The sequence below is a fragment of the Nycticebus coucang genome, chromosome 2 (genome assembly GCF_027406575.1).
Source record: "Nycticebus coucang isolate mNycCou1 chromosome 2, mNycCou1.pri, whole genome shotgun sequence".
Lineage (NCBI taxonomy): Eukaryota > Metazoa > Chordata > Mammalia > Primates > Lorisidae > Nycticebus > Nycticebus coucang.
The window spans coordinates 181,517,712-181,545,142 of NC_069781.1; the positions used below are offsets into that span (position 1 = coordinate 181,517,712).

Below are 27,431 nucleotides of genomic sequence, written 5' to 3' on the forward strand. Positions count from 1 at the left end.
CCTGGGAACCATTTTCTCTCCCCACCTCTGCTTTGCCTGCAGAGATGAAGATGTTGCCACAGGGCTCTAAATTCCCTCAGGCACAGGCCTCAAAGATCTGCCCAGCTGAGCCTTATCTCTGCCTCAAGTGGTCTCCTGACCTGCACTGAGCACCTACTATATACCAAGCAAGCATTTATTTGGCACCTGCTATATGTATCAGGTACCAGTCCTGGGCATTCAGATGCAAAGATGGTGGCTGAGTCATCAAGACAGTAGTTTCAAGAGGGGTCATTGGCAAAGCAGACCACAGTGGGCAACTCCGAGAGGACGTCTAAAGGGGACCATGCCCAGAGGGAAGCCTGGCTGGTAGCCATCTCAGGATCAGTAGGTTTGCTCAGGTCACCAGCAAAGCTTCTGTGGCTTTGGCTAAAGGCCAGGAAGTCTTGAGTTCTCTGTGGGGCCTCCCTGTCTTGTTTCCTTGGGGAAGTGGCCGGAGCTCAGGTTCAGACGGTGCCTCCTCTGCAAAAGGAGAAGCTGGCCTACGCTTGGCTCACTGCCACGGGGCGTCGGTGCATGAGGGCATGGAAAAGTGAGGCCCTTTCCTGAGGACCCCGCTGGCAAGGGTGGTCCTGGCCATGCAGCACCCATTTCCCAAAGAGGCAGAGGGTCTCCAAGGTGTCCGCCACTTGCCTCAGTGGTTCCTGGGGCTGGGGGCCGCTGGCCATGCCTCACACATAAGGGATGGCTGACCTCCCTGGGGAGTGGCAATGTTCTTTTTCCAGGTAGTAGCTCCCCTGCCACCCTCAGTGCTGCGAGGAACAGGTGCAGAGAGGCTGTGGGTACTGCAGGGCAGAGATAGGAACAAGGCTGTGTGGCCCCCAGTGCCTGCATGGCCCAGAATGGCTGGCTTACTGTTCCCTGGCTCCTCACTGTGGGAAGGGGTGATCCTATTCACATCTGCTGCCCTAGGACAGCAGTTCTCAACCTGTCGCGACCCACAGGAACTGTATTAAAGGGCCACAGCATTAGAAAGGTTGAGAACCACTGCCCTAGGAGCTGAGGAAGAGGGGCTGGGGGCAGAGGTGGGCTAGGGCCTCCAGGGAAGCATCTGGCGTGGCTGAATGGCCACTGGACAGGATAGGGCCACAGTCAAGTCAGATCATTGATCACAACAAGGGGAGTCTCCAGAAACTCAAGATCTGGCCCAGGGGTCCAGCGAGGGGTGTTACCCTGTGAGTGCAGCGAGAATAGGGCAGAGGCCTGGCACCTCAGCCAGCCTTCCCCCAGCACCTTGCCCAGAAGGCCCTGCACAGCGCCGCAGCACAGGGCATGAACTCAAACAGCTTACTCCTTGGCTTCTCAGGGACAAGGGACATGACATGGGGCCTAAAATGGGGGCTGCAGGTTGTCTGTAGACGGCAGCGGCCCATGCTCCAGCTGTCCCATGACAACAGATAATCAAGGATGAGGAGCCGAACGTGATTTTCACAGGTGTCTTCACAGAGCAGGAGAGTTGTAGTAAAGGGGTCAGGTGCGGGTCTGCGCACAGCCCTGGGAGTGCAGTAGTTCTTGGTGCCAATTGAGCTTTAAAGACTCAAAGGCACAGCTAAGCGAGGACCCCCCAGGAGCCCAGCCAGACCAACCCAGGGTCACCTTGGCCTCAGGGGCTTCCCAGGGCCCTGAGAGCTTGGGCAGGGCTTAGCTGGGATTTGTTTTCAAGGCCCAGCTCTCTCAGAGCCAGGTCCCCTCCATGGAAGGACCCTTCCATCCCCCTGAGGCTTCCAGAGCCGTAGGGTTCATGGAGGCCACGTCCCAGCATGGGCTGCCATCTAGCCCCCTCCTCAGCGGTGCCCTGGGCTGCTTCCTGCCAGCCTGGGCCTCATTCAGTGACTGTGTCAGCCGTCATGTCGGCACCACTGACCCTGGGGTGAAGCCTGAGGAAGACCTGGAGAAAAAGGCAAAAGGCATGGCGCAAAACGTCAGGTATAAATTTAGGGATTAAGTGCTATAAACCCCAAGGGAGCGTGCGCTAAGGGTGGCTGTGGAGGGCAGGCCTCTCTGGGGAGGTGTCGTGTGAGCCCAGGAGTGGGGAGGCGGGTTCCATTCAGGAGGCACAGCCAGCCTGGAGGCCAGTGTGGCTACAGCAGAGGATGTAGGGAAAGGCAGCAGGCCAGATTTTAGGGGGGTGAGGGGCAGTCCCCCATTGGTCACCCCCCCACCCCCGGTCTACCAGGCCAGGCGACCTAGGCCAGAGGGGAGGGGAGAAGACCATTCTGAGCTACTGCCGGGCCACCCTGGAGCCACCTGTGGCCACCCGGCTAGCCCGCCAGCAATGGGTTTTTAATTATCTAAATATTGCCTTTGCCCTTTGCTTTCAGCCGGGACTGCTGAGCTCTGCAAAAGGCAAATAGCTTTCAGTGGCTCGACTTGGGGGAGAGAGGGAAGCTTTTCTCCCTTGCCTGATTGCAGCAACTATAATCTGCTTGGTTTCATTGTTCAGAAACAATACAGCAGCTTGGCAGGGAGTTGAAAAGTGTATGTGTGGGGCTTTGGGGGGCAGAAATGCCAAAATTGCCCAAAATCGCCACTGCCCATTTACCTCCTGGCATACACTATCCTGGTCTCTCCCTACACATGTCCTTTCTTTTCTCTGGCTGAGCCTGCAGCCGTGAGCTTTGACAAGCTCCTGGGTCTCAACTGGCAGTGTCTTGAGGGAGCTGGCCTTGAGAGCAGGCAGGTGGTTTGATTTTGGACTTCACCACTTTCTCCAAGCCCCAGGGAGGAGGAGGTGGAAGGGGAGAGAGCAGGTGCAGCTGCCTTACAGGGAGGGGGGGGGGGTCACACGCCAGGCTGAGACGGAGATCCGTTCAGTCTCACGCCACCATTCTCTGGTCACAGAATTTAAGCCACCTTCACTTCCTTTCCTGATTCCACCTCCCTCTTGCCTTGGGTGTGCTTCTGGGACCCCTCCCCATCTCCTAGTAGTCTCTCTCCAGCCCCCAAGTGTCCCCCAGCCCCATCTGTATCCCTTGGCTGATGTGCCAATGCAGGCCTCCCGCCAGCTCTCCCTGGATGCTCTTCAAGGCCATGTGCCCCAGCACAGCGCTAGCCCCACGGAGCACCTCTCCCCTCTTGTCTTCCCACAGCCTGGCCCACTCCTGTAAGTGTCTTAATTAAGGAGCTGTGCCATTTATTTATGTGTGGACCTAGCCTAATTGGCATGTTTGTCTTTCCTCATTATTCCCAGCTGGACAGAGCCGTTTGAACAACAAATGCAAAAAGTCTGGATTTCTCCACCACAGAGTCTATTTTTGCAAACCTGCTCGGTGCCCCCGCTATTAGCTGCGTGCACATGTTTGCCGGCTCCAGCCACATGCCCATAAGCACTTAATTGTGGGTGCAGTTAGTCAGGGCGGGCGCTCTCTGCAGATTTCAGGGGTGAGGGAACCTAATTACACCTGCAATTGAGTGCTTTAGCAGGGACAAAAGATGCCTGTTCAGCTAATTGCAGGCACCAAAATTGCCCCCACAGAAAGGATCCCTGGTAGAGGCTTTGAGAGCCAAGGCCACGAGTTGTAATAAAGAACGGATAACTCGAAATTATAACGGTGGGGGGTGCTTGTTTTGGCCTAAAGGATTCAGCTTTTTGCAATAGTCATTACACCTCTGGGTTGTTTTTCTCCAGAGTGGAGGCCATGGTGCTGCTGGGCTTGTTTCTTCATTAGCTCCTGCCTTCACACAGGGAAGTGTCACGTTAAGGGGAATTTGGGGTTAATCACATCACCTCCTCTCACCCATCTGCTTGCTGACTAGAATGAATCACGAGGTTGGCCTGGAACGGACTGCTGGCTGCCCCGTCACCTCCCTGAAGGTTTTAGTCCAGTGTGTTCAATTGAATTAGCTCAGGAACAGTCTCCTGGGCTCGTGTGCGTGGGCAGGGGATGTGGTGGGGAACGGGGCTTAGGTTCTGGTAAGATGTTTGGTAGATGGTGCTGCCTCTCTTGCTGTGATTCCTCTTTGGTGCAGGTACCTTCAGGCCTGCCTCAATTCCTCTGTCCCCCATCTGTAGTTTCAACCTCAGGAGTCACCACAGATCTGCTTCTATTGGCTGTTGTTGCTGCTGATTCCAATCAAGAAGTGTGGACTTTCTTGTGCCTGTTTATTTTTGACTCTGCACTGCTCATTATATTTGGAAAATTGTTCTGCCGGCATAAGTGAAGCCTGGGATGAAGGTGCTTTCCTTCCGGAGAACTTGGACTTATTTCTGGCAGGTGCCTAGAGAGGCGTGACTGCTTTGGACCACCTGAAGCCCGTTTGGGGCTTGATGGTCCTTGGGCAGCACCATACTTGCACACAAGGGCTGCTCAACTTCCCCTTCACTCACACCCTGGGTGTCTAGTTCTTTGGGGTTCCAGACTGCTGTCATGGGCTGGAGGGTCTCCTTTTAGACCCCCAACTTGTATGAAGCACCTGAGGCTTTGCTTTCCCTCATGGCCATAAAAACAGAAATTCATAGTTCCCAGGATCTGCAGGTGCCCTCAGGACAGCCATGACCTCCATGTCGGGTCAGCTCCAGGGTTTCCTGTTTCCGGTTTCCTTTGGCTGGGGATTCCTCCTCGTGTTGTCCCCTCCTTGGTGCTTTTAAGAAGTCGGGGTGCACTCTTCTCCAGCTTTTTAGGTTCATTTAATGGCCACCGCGAGAAGCATTCTGGCTGATTCTTCAAATAGGATGGTGTGGTAGTGTAGGGGCAGAGAAAAGGGAGGAGAGTCCGGGAAGGTGCTCTACAGGGAGACCTGACTTTGTGTCCAGCGCAGCCAGGGCAGGAGTAGGCAGCCAAGGCGAGCATTCCTGAGGAGAGCAGCAGAGGGGAAGGGTCTGGAAACCAGCTGGTGAGGCCAAGAGGCAAGGGCTGTGGGAGAGCTGACCATCTGAGGGGTCCCCAAGAGGGCCGTCTGCAGCAAGAGGAAGGAGGATGGCTTGAGTCAGGGTGACTGAGATCCAGCCAGACCATGGGCAGGGTCTTTCCTGGGGACTTTTTCTCCTGAGCCCTGCTGGAGGCAGGAGGCTGGACGAAGCCACAGAGGAGGCCCGACTAGGCACCGGGACTTGCATGAGGCTGCCACACAGGACTCACTGGTCTAACCATGCCCCCGCCCTGGCTCAGTTCTTGGCCAAGTTAAAGCCACTTCCAGGGTTTGGCTGGTGGGAGAGAGTCTCACCTGGCCCAGAATGTCCCCCACCACCCTCCTCTTGGCCTGGCCTCAAATGCCTACAATTGTCTGCCGTTCCGTGGACTCAGGGGGACCATTACCACAGCAGAGGGGGTTCAGTTCTATGTCTGGGAGTAGGGTGAGCCTGAGACGTTTGTTTCTTTTGTCGTTCATCTTGCAGAGTAAAGGACCATCTGGAGGGCAGAGCTTTGGGGATCGTGCTGACAAGTAGTGCTATAGGAACTCACACCGTGTGGCAGGGGACATACTCTGCCAGGGATGCCACCCTGCCTCACTGCTTGTATTGGTAGCTTTAGCCTGACCCTTCACTTCTCAAGCTCACTTTCCCCATCTGCAAAAGGGGACAGCAATTCCCTCTCCCTGCAGGGAGGGGCTGACTGGGGGAAACTGTGTCACTCCAAGCAAGCGGTGACGTGTGGACATGCACCTGCCCCCCAGATGAGAAGGTGGTCATTATTTGGGGGCTGTATAGAACAGGCCTCTGTCTTCAGCCGGCTCCCCCCATTCCATTTCTGACCTTTGCAGGGGAGGGGGAGGCAGCTCTGTGTGTGATTGTATGAGTGCACGTGGAAATTTTTTAAGTCAAGGTTGGGATGAGGGGAAGGTGTGAACCCGCGTTTGGATCGGCAGGCCAGGAAGGGAGCAAGCTGCACAGGGCAGCTTCCTCTGCAGAGCCCGTTCTGCTTCTTAAATGTCAGAGTGAGCAGATGGTGTGTCTGAGTTTTATTAATCATGGGCTTGCTGAGCTGGAGGGCCTGGGGGATCATTTTGTCCAGGCGTCCTCCAGAGGAGGAGACTGAAGGCCAGAGAAGGCTGGAGCCATACTGGACCTGCGATGGAGGCAGAGCTGTGCCGGGTGCCAGCATCCTCTCCTGTCCCCGCCAGCTCCCACTGTGCAAAGCTAAACAGGTGTGTGCTTGTCTGCCCAGGGGCAGTCATCCCATCGCCCAATTAGAAGCTGAAGTAGAGAGGACTCTGGGATTGTCCACAAACAACCAGAAAGACTGTCTTGGGGACATCTGGGTCAGGTGATTCCTCTGGCTTTGATGCTGCATTTAGTTTATCACAATCTATGTTTTGCTGTTGGGAGAATGAGGGTCATGAAGCCCAGGGGACCTGGCCACTTGGCACCTAGTTCACCGGTGGCCCAGCTGGCCTCACCTCTAAGACTGTCCTCAGGGCTACCCCAGGCTGGGGCTTCTCCCTGGCAGCTGTTGTCCTACCCAGGCACCCAGAGGTTCACCTCATCATATGAAGTTAGGAATTGAAATTGGTATTTTTGGTCCAAGTGGGCAGAATGAATGCATTGCTCTTATTTCCCAAACATGCCTGATGGCTATTCTAGGAGCCATGAGATGGCCCCAAGCAGAGCCAAAGCCTTGGTTCTGTAAAGACAATAGAGGTGGGGCTAAATCATGCTAGAGTGTAAATGACTAATCGCAGACACTTGTCTTTAGAGCAGGTTGTGTTAAAGTTGGGAAGAGAGACTGTGGAGAAAAGGGAAAGACACTGAGAGGCCGGAGCCACCGGGGTTGCCCATCTGACCTACTCTCCCTGGCCCTAGCACCCCTGTATTCTCTTCATGGCATCAGTAGGGCAACCACTGGATCCCTTTCCTTCTGACACTGTGTTCCTGTATTACAAGATTTTCCCCACTTTTGAACCACTGGTTCTGAGCAGGCTTGGAGAATCCAAGATGGCTAGAAGAGTGGAGCACCCCATTCAGACCCTCTAATGTTTTTACGTGATAAAAATGGGGCCAAGAGAAGGTAGCTGTTTGCTTGAGGCCAGTGGTGGGACTAGACCTAGAACAAAAGTTTCCACCGTGCTGGCCAGATTCTTCAGGCCACATGAGTGATCCTCAATCCGGGCAACTTTGCTCTCCAGAGGACAAGAGGGAGCACTTTTCACTGTTGTGGCTGGAGTGTTCTACTGGCATGTCGAGTGTCGAGACCACGGAAGCTTCTAGATGTTCTACAGCAGGGGTCCTCAAACTTTTTAAACAGGAGGCCAGTTCACTGTCCCTCAGACCGTTGGAGGGCTGGACAAATTCCTATGCACACTGTACATATCTTATTTGGAAGTAAAAAAACAAAATGGGAACAAATACAATTACACTGCCTCATGTGACCCGCGGGCTGTAGTTTGAGGACCCCTGTTCTACAGCATACAACAAGGAGTGATCTCATCTCCAATGCCAGTCAGAGGGTGGGAAGACTTGCTTTGTGAACAGCAGGACAGAGGAATCATTCTATTGAATGTCCTGCACTAGGGTCATATCCAGGATCCTCTGTCCATGCAGGCAGGACCCACTGGAGGGCTCTCACAGGGCAGCTCAGGCCATAAGGACCACCCAGAGCGAGCAGGCTAGGAAGGCCAAGAAGGAAAGGACATGGCTGGCATGGCCCCAATTTCTTTGCAAGACAAAAGCAAAACTGGTAAGAAGGGCCCTTGAGCTCCCCGCTCTGGTCTGTTGCACTAAAAAGCCAGTACCCAGCATGAGGGGATAGTAGGCACGAAGCTGCCTTTTAGAAACCGCATCTTGTTGGCCAGAGGGCTACACAGATCTGAACCAGTTCAATGCAGGGTAGACAGGGAGATGGTGTGTGTCATCCACAGACAGGTAATTACAACTCTGGCAGTGACTTTTCCAGCAACCAAAGGTGAGAAGGGCTGTTCACAGACGCCTCTTCCCTTGAACAGGGCTTCCTCTGGTCTCTGCAGCAGTCACCATGGAGAGAAGAAAGTCTTGTTACTCTGCCCCCAGGCAGCAGAGCAGGACGGCAGCCAGGGGAGGATCTGGGGAGGCAGGCCATTCACGGCTGTCACTGTGTCCACAGCCACAGTGACACCTGTCTGAGGACTGTGGAGTCATGTTCATCCCCCTATTTCTCTCCGTTTCATGGGGCTACCTAGAACTATGAATGGACCACCTCCAGCCATCCTGAGAGGCATTCTAGGACAAGCAGAGGGTCCCTCCCCAGGATGAGCTATATAGCGTGGGTGGTCCCCAAAGTGGTCACTGTGAGCTTTTTCTGGGATCCCTGTAGCCTGTAGAAAAACAGCACTTTTGTCATATCTCTGCCGCTGTCTTGTAAAACCATTACTGTGAAGAGTTGCCAGACCCTGAGCCTGCCAGCAGCCTGCTCCAGGGCAGGCCTAATCTAGGGGTCAGGTACTCAGTTCTGTATGTAGATGGCAAGATGTGGTGCTCTTGCCTTCCTGCTTTTTGTTTGTTTTGCTTTTAATGAAAGCCATCTGGACATGGTGTCTCACGCCTGTAATCCCAGCACTCTGGGAGGCTGAGGTGGGTAGATTGCTTGAGCTCAGGAGTTCGTGACCAGCCTCCTCCCTGCCCCCTCTCTTCCCTGGAATCTATAGGGAGCAGCACCCCTCTCTAGAACTCAAGGGTGCAGCCTGGCATGGGGCTACCAGAGTGCCAGTGGACACAGCTCGAGCCCAGGGGCCGCACTGCCTGTACTCTAGACCCTGAGTCTGCAGTCTCAGAGTGAGACTCTGTCTTTAAAAATAGCCGGGTATTGTGGTGGGCACCTGTAGTCCCAGCTTTTTGGGAGGCTGAGGCAGGAGGATCACTGGAGCCCAAGAGTTTGAGGCTGCTGTGAGCTATGACACCATAGCACTCTACCAAGGGTGACAGAGTGAGACTCTGTCTCAAAAAAAAAAAAAAAAGAAAGAAAAGAAAAGAAAGCCACTTGTGAGTTCCTTCTGTGGAGAGATGAAGGAGCCCCCATAGAGAGCAGCTTAACCTAGCAGCAGGAGCTAGGTTCATGTCTGAGCATTTCCCCTATTGGCTGTGTGACCTGGGGCAAGTCACTTTACTTCTCTGGGCTTCAGTTTCTTCATTGAAAAATGGGGGTAATGATAGACTTATTTTTATTGTGACGATGAAATAAGGTACTGAGAGCTTCTAGCACAGTGCTAGGCCTTAAGCAGACATCCACAAAGAGGCCTGCTGGTAACTGCGCTCGTCAAGCTAAGACTAGCCACTGTACAAAGAGGTTCGACACCCCAGTGGAAATTATGCATAGATATTTCATAAGCATATGGCCACTTAAGGTACAGCTGGCAGGGGGTGGGGACAGGGCCCTCTGCTCTGAACGTCATTCAGGGTGTTGATGGAGGCGTTGCTGTCTTTAATACCGGGATTCAGGGTCACCTTGGGAGCACACATCCCTTGTGCGGACCTAGAAAGCCTCCCACAGGAGGCTTTTACCTGAAAGTGGCTGGTTATTACTTCCAGCTACTCTCTTGCCCGGAACTTGGTCACCTGGTCCTGAACAACTGCACCAGAGGCTGGGAGGTGAAAAGCTGCCGGCCTCAGATTCCTGTTGTTGTCATGTTAGTCTAGTCCTCGCAGGCCCGTGGGTGTGTGTAAGGCCAGCAGAAGCCTCAGCATCCAGGTGGACGCTGAAGAAGCTGGCTGGCCGGCCATTGTCTAGGCAGATGGCCACACATGATGATACCCATCCCAGCAGGGCATCAACTTCAGCCTCACAGAGGACAGGCAGCCTAACCACACCCCTGTGGGGGGCCTCTGCACACTTAATCCAAGTAATTTTTACAGACCTGAAGGATGGCTTGGCCTGGCTGGCCCAAGGCATGTGGCTTGCAGACTTGGACAGTGCCCAGGGCTTCCTGGGGCTGGTAGGACCAAAGTGATAGGATGTATGAGCTTCCCATGGCTGCTGAAACAATTTACTACAAACCGGCTGCCAACTTAAAATAACAGGAATTGATTCTCTCACAGTTCTGGAAACCAGAAGTCTGCAATCGGGGTATCATGAGGGATGTGTGCCCACCGGAGTCTCTGGGCGGGGGGTCCTTTGTGCCTCTTCTAGGTCCCGGGAGCTCTAGGTCCCTTGACTTATAGCCGCATGGCTCCAATCTCTGCCTCCATCTCCACATGGATTCTTTCCTATGTATCTTTTGTCCAATTCTCTTTTTATAAGAACGCTTGTTATTGGCTTTAGAGCCCATCCCAATAATCCAGGATGATCTCATCTGGAGATTCTTAACTCAATTAACTCAATTACATCTTCACAGTCTCTTTTTCCAAATAAGGCTGCATTCACAAGTACCAAGCGGACATATCTTTTGGCAAACCACATTCAACTCACTATACGGGGGCAGGTGGAGGAGGCCCAGGCCCAGAGTAGCCTCTGAGATGGGGGTGCGCCCTATAGCTCCCTCAGGTGATAGGAAAGCAAAGGTAGAAAGAAAACCTGTGTCCAGAGACGGTCACTGTCAGGTTTGCCTGGACAGAGACTCCCCTCTCTGTCTCCACCTCAGATTTAACCTTCAGGCTTGAAACATTCATAGGACTGACTGTAGGCAGGCAGAGGGAGAAATCAGGTGTGACCTTGGGCAAGTGACTTCTCTGGCCCTCAGCATCCCCATGTACAAAATGGGATGATGGTCATTGTAGAGTCTGTCTCTTGGAGGGAGGACAAGTTCCAGATAAGGTGATAACTGTAGGAAAACACACAGTGTGGAGCCCAGGTACATGGAGGCCCCATCCATGACAGCTGCTGTTATTATTACCAATGTTCTCCACAATGCAGAAATAATTACATCTCTGTGACAGGTACAGGAGTAGTCACATACCCTCATCTTCCTGGAATGTAGGGGTGATTCATCCCATCTTCCAGTTAAGGAAACTGAGGCTCAAAATGTTGATGTCACTGCCCGACATCATTTTTAAGATGCGGTGGGTGGGGGCCCGGCTGGAATTTGCAGTCTGGTCTGCTAATGTTTGCTTTATGGGGCCTGGTGGTTATAATCATGGACTCTGGAACCAGCTTGAGTTCAGACCGCGCTCTGCCACCTGCTAGCTGTGTGCCTTTGGGCAAGGGGCTTGCCCTCTCTGTGCCTCATCTGGAAAATGGAACTTATGATGACCTCGAGCAGGATGGGCATGAGGATCCAGTGAGTTATCCGTGAAAAGTGCTGACAGCAGCAGCTGGCTCCGAGCATCAGCTGCAATGCTCGGCTACATTATTATCCTAACAAGGGAAGCAGAGGCTGCCCACCCAGGGGGCATTCCAGGTTAGCCACACGGCTTTCCTACCCCCTCCCTTTCCTAGAATCTATGGGGAGCAGGGCCCCTCTCCAGAACTCAAGGGTGCAGCCTGGCATGGGGCCACCAGAGTGCTTGTGGGCACAGTTCAAGCCTAGGAGCCACACTGCCTGCACCCAGACCCTGAGGCTGCAGCCTCTCTTGTCTCAGCACATGCTAGGAGGCTATTTTTGTTGTGTTCAGCTGACTCTCTTGGCCCGAAGGCTTTCTCTGTGCTGTGGCAAAGGCAGCCCTACTAGAGGGTTCTAGGGACTCTTCATTTTAAAGGTGCAGCAGGGGAGGGGTGGGGAAAGGGCCAGCATCTTCATAATGGGGATCTGGTGGGCTTCATGCTGCTACCTCTTGGGAAGCAGCCCAGCCCCCAGGTTTTCATTCCCATCAAAAGAGAAAGTGATTTTCTTTTCCATCCTGTACACATCAGGGACCCATTCTTCCTTTGGCCTTGGGTTGGCCTGCAGCTTGGGCAGGGGTCTCTGAGGGAGGTGTTGAGGCCTGCAGTGTCCCCAGACTTTGAGAAGTACCAACTAGAGGCTCAGTACTGGGTGATCCAGCCTCCCCCAGAGGTGAGCTGAGAGAGGGCAGGGAAGGTAGTGAAAACAGAGAGACATCTCCTTAGACAGAATCCTCTGGGATGAAATCCTGGGGAGCACCTACCAGCTGGTCCAGGTGTGGCCTAATCCAGCTGTTCCCCAAGCTCCAGCGAAGCCATAGGCACCCTCAGAGGAGGTAGTGGCTCCTCTGGGACTGAATGGCAGCAGTGATGGATTACAAAAACCACAGCCAAGCAAGCCACTAGGGCCAGTGGGAAGGGGAAAGTCATCCAGCTCCTCTGTTCAGCCACATTATGATCAACAATTGGGCCATTCCGTGGACAGCCCGTGAGGCAGGCTGCTGGGCACGGTGGGGGTGGCTTTATACTTTTCAGCTGTTTGGCAGCCGGTCCCTGGCTGTGGTGTAGCCACCCTCACAAAGTGGATCTCATGTTTTCCTCCCTTACAAAGGTCTCTGTCACCAGGAAATGTCAGTAACCTACTTTGAGAAGCCCAGACCCAGGGCCAAAGGAGATTTAGCTGTCACTAGACTCTTAACAGCTCTTCTTCTTCCCAGGGGTGTGGCTAAAAGCAATTAGGGCTTGGCCCAAGCATTTTAAGATAATTTGATGCAGGCATTCAGATACTTATTAGGGGAGATGTCTGCCTTTGACAAGGCGGGGTGGGGGGGGTGGATAAGCATAGCTGGCCCTGCCCAGAACATGGTGTCTCTGTTCTTCTCTCTGGGCCTGGCCTTCCTAGTGTCATCCATCCCCCTGAAAGCCAGGGCAAGCTGGCCAGGAGCTCTCTAAGGCTTTGCTTTACCTTTCCGTCAGTTTCAGTCTCAGTGGGACATTGGTAGCCATTGGTGGTCTCAGTGGGACATCCTCTCCAAGGGGTCTGAGGGGCACTCCAGACTGAGACCCCTTTCCCTCTCCTAGAGCTGGCAGGCTTCTCCACAGGTGGCTCCCATAAGGCAGACATCTTTCTGGCACCAGCTCCCCAACTGTAGCAGGGGAAGGGGGGCACCCCCAGATTGGGGGAGCACCCCTCCCTCTGTACCCTGCCTGTGATTGGCCCATAATTACAGGTTTATTGCCTGTACAGCTATTGTGTAATGACATGTTTGCAAATTAATTTTTATGGCTCCTGCCATTAGCATATACAGTAGAGGAAGGTTTAGTATTAATTACTACTGTTGTTCGTGTAATCCCGGAGAATTAAAAACCAATAAAAGAATGACAACAGAAGCTGATAGTTTAGGGTCTTTTAGTAAAATAGTTTTGTTTTTTTCCCCAAGTAGGATCAGAGATTTTTCCAAGCTTGTGAGGGGTTAGGGGAGTGGGCAGCAGCTGACCCAGAAGGTCTGCCGCAGGTCCTGGTACACCTCCCCCCATCGCAGAGGGGCGCAGATTGTGTAGAATGCAGGTGACGGTGGGTGGGAGGCGAAGCGGGTGACTTGAGTGGAGGACCGAGCGGGCAGATGCTGGATCCCGACCCCGCTGTAGCCTCCCTGCAGGGATGCCAGGCCCTAGGGGAGGCGTGGGGAGCGCACCGCCACGCAGCTCCGGAAACAAAGGGCCGTCGGCGCCAAGGGCCTAGCGCGACCTCCGAGGTCAGCGCGGGGCGGAGCGGCCTGGGGCTGGCGGCGGGCGCGGGCGGCCCCGAGAGGCTGGTTTCCTCCAGGTCTGCAGCCCTGGCGCCCTCCCCGGTGACCGCGAGCTCTCGGCCGCCTGCGGGGAGGGGGCTCCAGGCGGAGCGCAGCAGGGGGCTGGGAGATTAAAAACTGTTTCTCGCACCCCCAGTGGCCGGGCTCTGGGAGAAGGCAGCAGCCACCAGCACGCTGCATCCTCCAAGCCGTTGGTGGCGGAGGGGAGGAGCGCCACCCCTCCCTAGCTTCGGAGCGCTCCGCCCAGCCATTTAAGATTTTTCGGGCGGGGAGGACAGGGCTTGGTAAGTGGCGCAGAGGGGTCAAAAAGCACGCCGGGCCCCCACCTCCTCCAATTTGCCCTCCAGAGCTTTTCTCTAGGGTATCATATTCCGAGAGTTCAACTGTCATTTGAAGCCGCTGCGTTTAGCAGGGACCCCGAGGCTGCCACTGGGGACCCCTGATTTACGCAGTGGTTGGCGAGCGTTGGCAGGAGCCCAAACCTAGCGTGACCGCGGTTGCCCCGCTGTGCGTACCTGCGGGCTCCGGTCTGTTCCTCAAACCATGATTGTATCTAGGGTCAAAAGGTGACCCCCATAGTGTCACCAAGTCGTGATTCCGGCTGGTTGTGCCACCAAGGGGTCCTTCAGGAGGTGAAAGGGCTTGAAAATAAATTGTCACATCAAGAGGCAGCCTTGCAGCGTGCATCTAAGGGAGGGGGGACGTGGGTAAATGGATCCTGTCTCTTTAAAATCGCTGGGCTGGACAATGAGCGCACAGGATGTGGTTTGGCGGCAGGGTTTTTTCCCCTTCGATTTGGGGAATTATCACATGGGGCCTTCTTGAGCTGGTGTGAAAGAGAGGCGGCGTGGGGAGGAGAGATACGGGCTCCACGCTCACTCAGACACTATGCAGTTGATCGTTTTCTTAAACCAAATTAGCCGGGGCTCTCGTTACTATGGTGCAGCCGGGGCTTGCAGAATCCCAGTAATAGCATTTATTAGGTCTATTTGCCTGGAAGCATGCCTTCCCGGATCTGATAATGCAACAGAGCTGGGCGAGAGTGGGAGATGGTATCAAGCATTTGATTACACTTGCAACAGGGATTTTTAAGGGGTGGAGTGCAAGGGGGGGAGGGAGGAAAGGAGGCGAACCAACCGCTCGCCAGGTCGCCAGCGTGTGCGTTTCCGCAGCCCCGTGTGGGTTTCACAAAAGGCAGCCTCGAGCACCCGGGTCACGGTTTGGGGATCCTCCACCCGGTCCCGGAGGAGGGTGAACTCCAGCTCCCGCAGCTGTTAGACGTGGGTGGGGAGGGAGGGAGGAAGACCAGGGCGGACGGGCGGGCAGCCAGAGCGCGCAGTTGGGCAGCCGGTGGGGGGACCAGTGGCGCCCGCAGCCACCCACTGTTTGCAAACGGCCCCCGCTTTGGGGCAGAAGGGAGCATCCCGCCGTCAGGAGCAGCACCCTCCCGGGGTGTGGAGAGGGGAGCCCGAGTCTCTGCGCCCCGTTCCCCGTCCACATGGATCTGCCGTCCGGCTCGGCGGCCGCGCGAGGGGAAGCTCGCAAGTGAAACTATTATTATCGCTCTGCGAAGCGTGGAGCTCTTGGAAGATGCCGCGTAGAGACGGAAGGAGCCGCCGCCGCCGCCTCCAGCTGCCCGCCGCTGCGCCCCTATCCTTTCGCTTTCATTAGGGGAGACAAATCTGCTGTCAGGCAGCCAGCTTTCCAATTTACCGATAATGATTCTTGCATGAAAATTGATCGAGGGGCTCTCCACCGCCGCGCGCTCTCGCCTCCCCGCTCTCCTCCAGCCTCCTCCTGCCCGGGCGCCTGGGCCCCCGCGAGTTCTTTCTCCTCGTCCTCCCACCCCCTCTCTCTGAGTCAGTGGTGGGACGCCGGGCCAGGGAGATAACCAAAAAGGGGGGAGGGGTGTTGGTGCCGAGAGGGGGAGGGGAGCCGGCTCCCCGGCCCGCTGTTCTCCAGCCCGGGACTTGTTTGCAATCGCTGCCTCTTTTATTTACGAGAAGAAATCTCCCCCTCGGTACTTCTTGGCTGTTTGGGTATTAATTTTCTCCTCTCCTCTCTCCCGCTCGCCCCCTCCTCCTCTTCCCCCCCCACCCCGCCCCTTCTCACCCAGTAGCTAAGGGGAAACAAAACAAAGCCGATTTCTCCTTGGCAACAAGAGATACCCCCTCTCGCCGCCCCCCCCCCTTTCCTTTTTCCTTCTGGTTCTGAACGTGAAACCCTGTTGGAAACAGGTCTCTTGACCCTCGCCCTTGACATTCAAATGGCTGAATGGAGGAGAGATTGCTACTCGCACGTCTTGGGGGCTGCTTCCCCCCCCCTTCTCTCTCTTTTCCTTTCAAATGAGTAATCTCTGAAGATCTTAACCCCCCAATTTCATCACCCTCTCCCCCCCTTTATTTTTCTCTCGCCCTCTTCGCTCTCCCGCCTGCTTTGCTCCTCTGTGATACCCCCTCCTTTTTTATTTGCATCTCAAGTCCAAAAGGCAGAAAATACACACGCGGCGAAGACACCCGGGCAGCCGTGGAGGCTCCGGCCCGTCCTTAGTCGTCAATTACCTCACTGTGGACCTGCTAGGGCCAAGGTGGCCGAACTTGCCCGGGCGCTGGCCGGAGAGAGAGCCTTTTGATCATCTGGGGAGTGAGGGGGGGAAAGGACTGTTTTTTGTTTTGTTTTTTTTTCCCCCCGTCGCTCTTGGGATCGCTCTTCTGCCTTTATTTTATTGTTTTGGACATTTTTGAGCGCCGTGGCTTGCACAGTGCTTTTTGTTTCATTGCTGGACATTAATATTTTTTTCCTTCTTCATCCCTCTCTGGCCACTATGGAATTCTAAACTGAACCATGTTTGGATTGAAGCCACCTCTGTATTACTTACCAGGTAAGCGAGCCGTGCGCCTCCCCGGGTCCCGCGCGCCGCCGCTGCGCCAGGGACCCTCCCTCACCTGACCGCCCCGGACTCCCCCAGCCTGAGTCCGGGCGGTGGGTCTGCCCGGCCCCCCTTGGGCGCCCGCGTCCTCGGTTCCTCCCGCTGCGGTCGAGTCCACGGTGTGTGCGCTACGTGCGGCGGGGAGCACCCACTGGCCCCGCTGCCCCCACCGCGCCGCCGCCGGGGGTTGTGCGCCTGGTTCCTTTTGTCTGCCCGGAGCCGGCTCCACGGTGGTGGCGCTGCGAGCGACCGAGGCACTTCAGCCTTCCAAGGTGAATTAAGTGCCGCCGGGTGTGAAGTTACTTTCCTGCAGGCTGCCCCGATCAGGTAGCGTCCCCCGCCAGTCCTGGGGCTTATTTCCCTCTCCCTCCAGCCAACCTCTGTGCTCCGTCTCTGCACCAGCGTGGCTAGTCCGCCCACCCCCGCCCCCCATTCCTGCCTGGGATTCCCTGGAAGGTTTTGTTCTGCGAAGGGCGGAGGTTGCGGGGGCAGCCAGGGAAGCTCTGGAGGGTATTTGGCGTGGCTTCCTGTTTCCTTAACCTTCCTCCACACTGACTGCAGCTTGCCCTGTAACTTTCTGTTTCGGGGCGAGTCGCGCTTTCAGCCCCAGTGGGGAATGGAGGAGATGACAGCAGAGGGTTTGGGGAGCCGGTTGTCAGTCACCTTATTTGTACTTCTGAACCTTCAACATGATTAAATGTAGGCTAGAGAGAAGCTGGTGAGTCAGGAGTTCCTAGTGGGGGGGGGACCCTGTGGCGAACCCTCAGGGCCCCCCAGGGTTTGCAGACAGCCCCCCATTGTCCCCTGGGGTTGGAGTGTAACTTGCCCGCTCCAGGTGGGGCCACGTGACCGCAGGTCAGGAAGGCCGTTCTGCCTGTGACCGCTTGTTCTAGGAATGAGCTGTTTTTATTTTTCCCTGCTTCCTTTGAGTTTACCCCCCTTGGGCTTTGACACACAGTTCCTATTGAAGTTGGGGTGTCCACGGTGTGGGGGAGAGATAGCTGTGCTGAGGAGAGGGCAAGTTCCTGGTTTTCTCATGTTGAGGCTGTAAAAATTCTGTACAAGAGGCTACCTTGGAGGTTTATTTCTGAATTGTTTTGCTGAGGAAAGGTGCACGTGGCTGGGTATTGGGTTTCTGTCTTTTTTTTTTTTTCCTGTGTTCAGACAATCCTGTCACTTTTGCTATAAACCTCCCACACCACCCTGAAGGCCCCAGGAGGAGCATGTGTGGAGAGGATGGGCCTGGACAGAACCCAGCTCCTCTGGGCCTTTGCTGCCCTGACCAGGCAAACGTTTTCACCGAGTTAATAGGGCAGGGCAGAGGGTCACCAGAGTCTGACTGACTTTTGAAAAGTAGGAAAGACTTCTGTAGGAAATCTGCCCATTTACTATTTTTGAGTTTCTTTGTGGCTGTTTCAGTTTCCCAGCCCTTAACACCTCGGTCTACCTATGTTTCCTGGCTGGTGTCTATACTGTTTTTATGGGAATATTTCTCTGGATCTCCATTTCATTTTTGATCTGTCTTTTTTCTCCACTGCCTGAGATGCCAGTCAACAATAGCAAGCTTGGCTTCCCCTCCCTCCACACTTCCCTTAGCACAGTTAGTCCACATTAGGACTGGGAATCCCCTTACTAAAAGGTTGTAACACCAGGGCAGAGTCCTTTGAAAGAGGCAGAGCACAGTCAAAGGAAGCTTGTGCCCCATGAAATTCACCAGGGCTCTTTAACCCAGGAGGTAGCACAACACTCCTGCTGCAGCCAGCCGCTGTTTCTGGTCTGCTTCCCTTTCTATGACTTGGGGACAGAAGGAGCTTTCTTTCCTCCCTACCCCTTACCCCCCAGCTCTGTGCCCCCTCCACCACCACCTAGGTGGAGGCACTTAGGACAAGCTTGTGGCAAGAATGAATCTTCTTAAGCACAGGGCGGCTTCAAAGCATAGGTGTTTGTAATCTATACCCCACTTCACCTGCCATTGGGTGGCTGCTAGGGCATATTTATTCATCAGGTGACCGATTTTCTGTTTACACAGGGGACCTCAGAAAGAGGAGGAGGAAGTGTCAGGCTAGGAAATTCAAAGCCTTTAAGGAAAATCAGCCCAGGCTGGGGTAAAGCCTCCAGCAGGCAGGCAGGCAGGATGGATGAATTCTACCAGTCTTCACCTCCAAGGAGATTAGGAGAGTCAGAAGTGTGGGCAGATCAGGGCACCAGTGAATCTCAGCCTGTGTTTAAAGGTTTCCCCTGCTAGAGTTTTGTTTTGTTTTGTTTTTTAAAGCCCTTAGTGGGGTTTTACACTTACTGTGATACTCGGCATAGGGGCTTAGCGGAAAGAACTGCAGTCTGGTACTGTTGCTTCCTGGTGTGACCCAGTCCTTTTGAGCTCTCATAGGTCTTGCTGCAAATGCTTTGCACACTGTTCTCTCTTCATCTCAGTTCTCCCCTCTGAGATCGGCGTTGCCACCTGCCCATTTTACAGAAGAGCAAAGTGAGACCCCAGAGCGGCTCCACAATTTGCTCAGTTTGGAAGTGGTAGACCTGCCTCCTACCACACTGGTCTGGAAATGAGGGGCCCCGTGTTGTGGCCAGCCTGCCAAGCTCTGGCTGTGGTCTTAGCTGAGAGGCAGAGCCCCACCCTGTGGTGGCCTGACACCCAAGTGCTCTGGAGCCTGTCAGTCCTAGAACCTGCCTGTCCAGCCAGTGCCCTGGGGGCAGTCCACAGTCAGCCTGGCAGCAGTCCCTGCGCCTCCTGTTTGACAAGTGAGAGCACTGAGGCTGGGAAGTCAGGGCGAAGTCTGACTCTGTCCCTTCCCAGTTCTGTGTGTTCTTGGGCAGGTGACTGAAGTTCTCAGTTAAGCCTCAGTTTTCCCATTTATAAAATGAGATTCGTAATTAGATCTCCCTCAGTACCAGTGTAAGTCAGAGGTCAGCAGTGGATAGTCCTGTTGTAAATAAAGTTTTATTGGCGCACAGCCATGCCTGTTCTTTTATATACTGTCTCTGGCGGCTTTCACAGTATAATGGCAAAGTTTAGTTTTTGGGCAAAGCCCATATGGACTGGCTAAGCTTAGAGTATTTATTTGCTATCTGAGGAAGTTTGCCCAGCCTCTGGTATAGGGGGTTAACTGAGGGAATTGTCATAACCTGGGATGAAGTTAACGAGTGACTGTAATGGTAATTACTGCTTTGTTATAGTCAGTATTACTATTAGGAAAGTGGGATTATTTGTTGAAAGTCACAGAGCTTCTCAGTGGGGGCTTGATCTCAAATCTTTTGACCAGGCCTTTCACCCTAAGGTATGGCATCTGCCTCTCTGTGCTGTTTGGCTGGCCAGGGGGTGGCAGCCAGAGGACTCTTGGTTTGCAAGGAGTGCAGGGGTATGTGCCAAAGAAGGTGGGGACAGGGGGTTGGGGAGGCAGGTGGGGGTCCCTCTGCAAACTCGCCTTCTGTGTGTGCGTGTACCCAGTTACCCCATTTCCTGAACTCTACCAGGCTCCAGCTCCACGCGGGCAGGGACTGTCTTCTCCTTCGAGCCAGATTTTTTGCCAGACCAGTAGTAACAATCATGCAAAATAATATCAGAACCAAAAACATGATAATAGGGCGGTGCCTGTGGCTCAGTGGGTAGAGCACCAGCCCCATATACCGAGGGTGGTGGCTTTAAACCCGGCCCTGGCTAAACTGCAACAAAAAATATCTGGGTGTTGTGGTGGGCACCTGTAATCCCAGCTACTCCGGAGACTGAGGCAAAAGAGTCCCCTAAGCCCAGGAGTTGGAGGTTGCTGTGAGCTGTGTGACGCTACAGTACTGAGGGTGATAAAGTGAGACTCTGTCTCTAAGAAAAAAAAAAAAAAAAACATGATAATAATGGAGGACAAAGTGGTGGAGGATGAGGGGGTGGCCCCTGCCTATCCACACCAGCATGCTGTACCAGGCACAACACTAATTTCAGTCATCAGAAGAGCTCCTGGAGGTTGGGCTTCTCTTATCCCACTGAACAGCTGAGGAAACTGAGGCACAAAGAGGTTTTGATCACACAAGCTGTAAGTGGTGCCGCCAGGCTCTGACCCCCGGCAGTCTGGCTCCAGAGTCCTTGCTTAATAAATATTTGTCGAACGCACAAGGGAGAGAATCAGCCGTTGGTGTTGGCAGCGCCCTCCCAGCCGCTTATCTTGTTCCTGGCGTTTGTGGAGGGACAGACTCCTTGGTTGTCAGCTGACCCCACCCTGGCCCCACACTGAACTCTTAGTGACCCCAGCCTGCCTTTGGGATGACTGTCCACTGCTTGGAAAGATGCTCTAGGCCAGGCGTCCTTAAACTGCGGCCCGCGGGCCACATGAAGTGGTGTGAATTGTATTTGTTCCCATTTTGTTTTTTACTTCAAAATAAGATATGTGCAGTGTGCATAGGAATTTGTTCATAGTGTTTTTTTTTTTAACTATAGTCTGGCCCTCCAACAGTCTGAGGGACAGTGAATTGGCTCCCTGTTTAAAAAGTTTGAGGACGCCTGCTCTTTGGCCCTCCAGTGAGGAAACTAAGGCCCAGAAAGAGCCGGGACTGGGCTGGCAGCCGTGCAGCCTGCTGGTGGCCCCGCTCAGACCCTGGGTCTCCCCTGGAACATTTCCCTGCCCCCGAGGCCAGAGAAGTCAGTAATGGCTGGTCAGGCCTGGCCTGGCCCCTCTCCAAACAGCCTTGGAGGGGCTTCCCAGAGAAAAGATATGGCCGGTGGGGAACTGCTGGATTTTATTTTTCACTCCCCCACCCCATGCTTCTAGAAAGTCATGGCTGAATGTAGGGCTCCTGGGTTGGGGAGGTGTCTAGAGGTGAGGGCAGGCCGGAGCCTTAGTCCTCCAGCTGCTGCTCCCAGCTTCCTGGGTGCCACTCAGGAAGTGGGGGAGAGCTGGGAGAGCCGCCTGCAGTTGCCAGCTGTGCCCCAGCTCACGTCTGGCTCCTGGCTTGTCACAGAAAGCTGTTGGGTCATAAGGAAACTTACAGCTTTGGGGCAAGCTTGGGAGTCACCCCAGACCTGCTCTCGGGGGGCAGTTTGGGCCTAGTGGATCTGAGTAAGATAAAAGGAAAACATGGCTATTTCAGTTGTGATTGAGAAAGCTGCTTATTTACAGCTCAGAAACTCAGTGGGGACAAGCATTTCGGCTCCCATCTAGCACTTTCCAAGCAGTCACTAATTAATCTTCTGATACCCCTGAGAAATGGGGAGGGGCGGCCACGTTTCCATCTGTCGGATGGGAAAGCCCAGAGCCCTTGTGTCCCAGCTGCAGCCCAGCCCTTCTCCGAGGGGCCTGGTCTGGTTCCCACCTCCCTGCCCAATTTGGTTCTCATTAAGATTTTTTCTGCTTATACGCGTTGTTCTGACGCCATGGGTGGGAATCTGATACGGCCCCCCTGCAAACACTCTTGCTTCTTATCTTCTTGACTCCAGAGTCAGGAGAAGTTTTCTTTGTGCTCTGGGAGCAAATGGTCATTATGATAACTGGACTCTGGCCCGTGAGTGCACAGGGATGCACATCCTTCTGCGTCCTCTCTGCAGGAGAAAGCGCAGGGGCAGAGGGGCAGCCTGCGGCTGCACAGCTCTCAACAGAGCCAGCGAGGAGGAAGTGTCGGGACTCAGGCTTCTGCTTCTAGCCCACTGCCCATGCTGCTTGTTCCTCTTCGCCCTGGATGTGAACACCCACTGGGCTTCTTTCTCACCAGCAGCAACTGGGATCCAGTGTCTGCTCTGCCCTGGCATTTTGCACCTAAGAAATGAAAGGCCAAGAGACCTTTCTAGGCCCGTTGACATCACATTCTTCTCCTTAGACTTTAGGGGACATGGGTGGTAGAGGCAGCCTCCTCGACTATGATGTATCCTCTCATATTCCACTTTGCCAAAAAAAAAAAAAAAAATAATAATAATAGATGTTTACAACCCCTGAAGTAGCCTTTCCAAGAGGGAGGTGGAATCCCCTCTTCAGGGACCCTCAGCAAAGCAGGGCTTGGGTATTGATTGTCCCCTTGGTGGTCTGATTCACAATCAGCAGAAATTGTGAAGCTGGGGGAGGGTGTGTGCATTAGAAGGAAAGAGGGAATTTGGGAAGAAATAAAAGTACATGAGGTATTCTTTTTCTTTTAAGAGCTTATACAGATTTAAAGTCCTTTTGTTAATTTAGGAACATAAAACCGTGTGATGTATAGTTTGGTTTGCTCGTAAAACTACTAAGTGTGGCATATTTAGGGCTATGAAAGCTTGGGGTAAAAGGGAAAAAAATCAGTGAGAATTTTCTTACAAGTCTTTAGGGGAAAATGCATTTTTCCGGCATTGTCCCAGGTTGGGGTTGGTAGTTGCCCTCGGTAACAGCTGTGCTGGGAGGTGCTCATGGGGTTGGCAGGTTTGAGTTAAGCCAGGCACAGGTCTCAGCCCTGCAGCATGAGCCCACCCAGTCCGGAGTCCAGCCCCTGCCCTGAAGGCTCAGTGACTGCCCCCGCTCCTGCGGGGAGACAGGAAGCACTCTCTGACCAGGCCTGGACCGCCGCCCAGTGGGCATTTGGCCGCTTGCTTAATGGCCTGTGGGATCGGAAAGTCATGGAACATTGGACTTGGAAGGAACTCAGGGGTCAGATGGCTGACCTCTCCAATTGTCTGGATTTGGTGGTCTCTAGGGGTCTCCTTCCTGACACCCAGGTCTGACTAGGCTCTGCCCTCTGCGTCACACTGAGCCATGCCACTATGGGTTGTTAGAACGTTTCTTTTTACAGGAATACATGCACTTGACCTAGTTCTGTTCTCTGGGGATACAGAACAAGTCCACACCTCCTAAGCGTCATCCCTTTAGCCCCACCTGGGTGCCAGGCATTGTGCTGAGTCTACAGGGCAGGAGCAGGGAAGGAAGTCTGTGTCTTATCCTTAAGTTGCTTCAGGAACAAACAGGGAGCAAGTTGAGTTAAGGTGGAGCTCTGGAAATAACATCCTAACAGAGGAAATCCAGGAAGGCTCCCTGGAGGAGGTGGCACTAGCACTTAGCAGGCATGAGGCTGGGTGGAAGGCAGCCAGTACAGTGAGGAGGGTTGAACAGGAATAAGGAAGCTGCTCCGAAGGCAGCGGGTTAAGTTCACATCAGGCATGTCAAGAGTTGGGCGCTGGGCTATCCCTGCCCAGATGGTCATGGTGGTGGTACGGTGGGGTGGGGTGGGGTGGAGTGTGAATTGAGCAATCCAGGTGACAAGGGCTGGTGCCAAGAGGTGTGTAGAGTTTCCCAGGCATGCAGAAGAGGCAGCAATTTGGTTTTAGGTGGGAGTGGAGGCTGTGTGAGGGAAGGCCACAGGATGCAGATGACATTTGAGCTGGCCCTTCTACTCTGGGGGGACCCTCCCCTCCTCACTGGTGGAAGCTTGATAGGGAAGGCCCCCACACCTGCCCTGATTCTTGGCCACATCCTCTAGTGTCAGGGTACATCCTTTTAGAGGTCATGATGACTCTTCCAGAGGGTGTCCAGACAGCAGGGTCCCTTCTAGAAACCAAGGGCCCTGAGGGTGGGCTGGCAGGATGCAGCTTTACACAGAAGGGGTTATACCGTCACCTGGCAGTTGTGGCTGTTGAGCCTGTGTCCCCTCTTTTCTGTGGCTGTTGAGCCTGTGTCCCCTCTTTTCTGGCCCAGCCGGGGATGGCCTGTGTGTGGACTGAGTGTCCTGTGTGTGCCAGACCCCGGGGGCCAGAGACATGGGTCAGGCCCAGTCCTGTTCTCAGAGAGCTGCTGGGTTCTAGAGTAGGAGGCAGAGCTGAGTGTGGTGGGGGCTTTGGGGAGGAGGCAGTCATCACAAGGAGGGAGTCTTCACCCTGGGCCTTCCTGCAAGGACAGGAAGGAGGGTTTAGGAGGAGGGGAAAGTTTGGTGACAGGGGTGTAAAACAGTGTGGGAATGAAGCCAGTGGGTGGGTCAGAACCGCACTGTGGAGGGTCTTGAATGTCATAAAGCCAATGACACATGACTTGACTCTGTCATCAGTAGGTGGTAACTCAGGGTTTCTAAGCAGCCCCCACGTTCATCTACGTATTCAGCACGGTGTTTACAGTATGCCAGGCATACAGGGGTGCAGCCCAGAAGCTCCCCAGGAGCTATGCCCTTGTAGAGTTCCCATAAAGGGCATGTGAAGTGCCCCATGATGAATGTTCTGGAGAAAAACAGAGAAGGGGAAGGTGTGGGGGAGCCGGCGTGGGGGTGGCAGGTTGTGTGCTGGGCAGACCTCCCTGTGGCCTTCTCACATGCGGCCTCCACCCCCGTCTAGGTTTGAGGAGGGAGATTGGGGTGATTAGTACTTAGGCCAGGCCCAAGGCTGGTGAAGAGTGCAAGAAGTGGCAAGAGGGAGGGGGTCTCAGGGGCTGCACTCCAATACCCAGGGTTCTTGGGGTATCCTTGCCTATAGGGATTTTAGGTGAGCAAGCTTTTCTGACGCTGCAGCGCTGCCTAAGCAAGGGTCTCTGCCTCCGCTTCTTACTCCTGTGTGGCTCTGGGTGGGTTACTCACCCTCTCTGGGCCTTAAGTCAGTAGTAATGCCTGCCTCGTAGGGTTGGTAAGGTGCACTCACCAAGTGCTGGAGGACCACTGGCTGTGATTACTGTTCGGAATAATAGTTCTAGCTGTGTGCTGTGTGCCACCTGTGTCTTGGGATTCCAGAGAGGCATGAGAGAAGAGGGAGGTGGTGGGCTGGGCAGGGAGGGCCTTGCTCATGGGCCAGGGCGCGGGGGGGGGCCTTTGAGGAGCTCAGACTCCCGAGATGGCTGTCAGCCAGCCAGGGCCATTCACAGTGCGGTGTCCACAAGGTGACAAGTTCTAAATAAGTAAGGAAGAAATGGAATCTCCCTGGTGAGATTGTCTAGGCCCTTCCCCCCCTCCCCCATGTCAGAAGAGCTGAATTGCGTGAACTATGGCCCTAAGGTCACTGCAGGGAGGGCATTGTTGGCTTGACCATGCCCAGTGAGGGACTTGATGGTAATAGATTTCTCCTTCAACGCCCCCCCTCCCCCCAAGAACTCCAGTGTCACCTGCCAGCACCAGTGAGCAAGTGACAGACCCTGCAGCCAGAGCCCCAGCAGACGACACCTTGTCTCATACTCTGGGCCTTCTTTGAACTGGTCCTGACACTCCCCTCCCCTTGTCACTCTCATCCTATAATTCATTCAGGATTAGCTTTCAGACCTTCTCCCCAGTCCTAACTTCTGTCGTCTTGGTAACTGTGTCAACCGTTTGCTGGTTTCCTGTGATTATCTGACAAGAGAAAGGGGGGCTGGCAGGGAGCATAAAAGGAGGGGAGTAGGAGGTGATGCTGGGTCTGCGCTGAACTCACTGTGGAGGGCCAGGGTGAGGGGCAGGGCTAGCAGCTGCCTGGGAGGGTCACACCAGCCCCTGACATGGGAACCAGTGTCATCAACAGTTACCTTAGATCTTAAGGGCCGGGGACAGGTGTTACCTTCCCCACCCCCACCCTGCCCAATTTCCCTTTTGGGAAGTTTCACTTATAGGCCGATTTTAACCCATGTTTACTTTAGCACCAACCACAGGGAACCAGCCCATGGGTAGAAAGGTCAGATCAACATTTGGGGGCCTGATGGCTGGGTCTGCAGGGGGACCCGGACTCCCGGGGATGGAGGGGACTTCATAAGCACACTGTGTGGTCGTAAAACATTGTTTTATATGCTTGCAGATGCTGTGGGTCAGGAATTCAGAACAGGCATGGTAGAGTAGGGCTGGTCTCTGCTCCTGTGTGCTGGCGAGAGTATGGAGTCACCTGAAGGCTTGTCTCTCTCTCAGATCTGGCAGTCAGGGCTGGCTATTGGCCGGACTCTCAGAGCACCTTCCTGTGGTCCCTCTGTTTCAGTGGTTCTCAACCTTCCTAAGGCCACGATGTATTTTCATTGTGCGACCCACAGGTTGAGAACCGCTGCTCTATTTGGTTTGGGATTCCTCCCAACATGGCGGCCTGGGGGCTCCAAAGGCAGGTCCCAGTTCACAAGGAGAAGGCTGCGTGGCCTTAGGGCCTCACTTCAGAAGGTACAGAAGGTACGCATTGTCACACCCCCTCTGTTTACATGTGAGGGACGAGCTCGCCCACATTCATGTAAGGCGTTTAGGCTCTACCTCTTGGAGGGTCCCTGCAATGTGCTAGAACAGCAGTTCTCAGCCTGTGGTTAGTGACCCACAGGGACTGTATTAAAGGACTGTGGCATTAGGAAGGTTGAGAACCACTGTCCTAGAAGAACATGGGGCGTGGGAGATGATGTTGACGCTGCCTCTCTGGAAACTTCAGCCACACGTACTGCACCCACACTCAGCCTCCGTGGGTTTCTAGGAAGGTGTGCCCTTGCCTTTAGGAGGCAAAGAGATCCCATCCTCCTCCAGGGTCCACTCCTAAAGTTTCCTGAAGACCAGTGCTGTGGAGCTTGGAGCAGAGGCCTTGGTGCTCTGGTGAGGAAGCTGGGAGGCTCCTGCCTGGGTGGACCTCCCAGCTCATGGGAACCCCCAATTTCAGGTTCCCCAGTCCTGTGAATTAAAAAAAATAAGGGTTGTTTCTGAAAATAAGGGCGTTTCCTACTTGTCACAGAGGAAAGACCAGCCCCTCTCCAGGATCGGTGGGAAGACAAGAGTGCCTTTTGGGGGAGCTGCTAATGAGCTATGTCTGGTTTTATGAAACTCCATGGTAAATTATTAATTTGGGCCAGAAATGAAAGTGTGGAACCGGATAGGCTCATGAATATTCATTGCTGACTCCAGCACGGGGTTGATCAGTGGCTAGAGCAGGCAGCCAGCCTCGCGACCCAGATACGGGTGAGTTCCTGGGGCGGAGGCCCTTGGGAAGCCCTTCCCTGACCACTCCCTTGATTTTTTTTGGTTCATAGGTGGGGCTGATAACTCACATCTCATTAGCACAGGTGCAGCTAGACCAGGGCTGACACTGGGACCAGCTCGAGATGGTAGGAGTCAGAGGGTTCCCAATGTAGCATCACTATA

General features: G+C 54.2%; 1 protein-coding gene across 8 annotated transcripts in view; it reads left to right on the plus strand.

Moving 5' to 3' along the window:
* The window catches only part of GSE1 (Gse1 coiled-coil protein), a 409,018-nt gene that overhangs the window by 286,788 nt on the left and 94,799 nt on the right, over nt 1-27,431 (plus strand). For 2 of the 8 annotated variants that reach the window (XM_053553799.1, XM_053553812.1), the window contains exon 1: nt 16,137-16,391. The exons of 5 other annotated variants lie outside the window; for them this stretch is intronic. In XM_053553799.1, the coding sequence (XP_053409774.1) occupies nt 16,355-16,391 (37 nt within the window). In that variant the 5' untranslated portion in view covers nt 16,137-16,354. Of the gene's footprint in view, nt 1-16,136; nt 16,392-16,507; nt 16,767-27,431 lie in introns of those variants that run through there. One more of the 8 variants, XM_053553805.1, reaches the window with a different exon arrangement.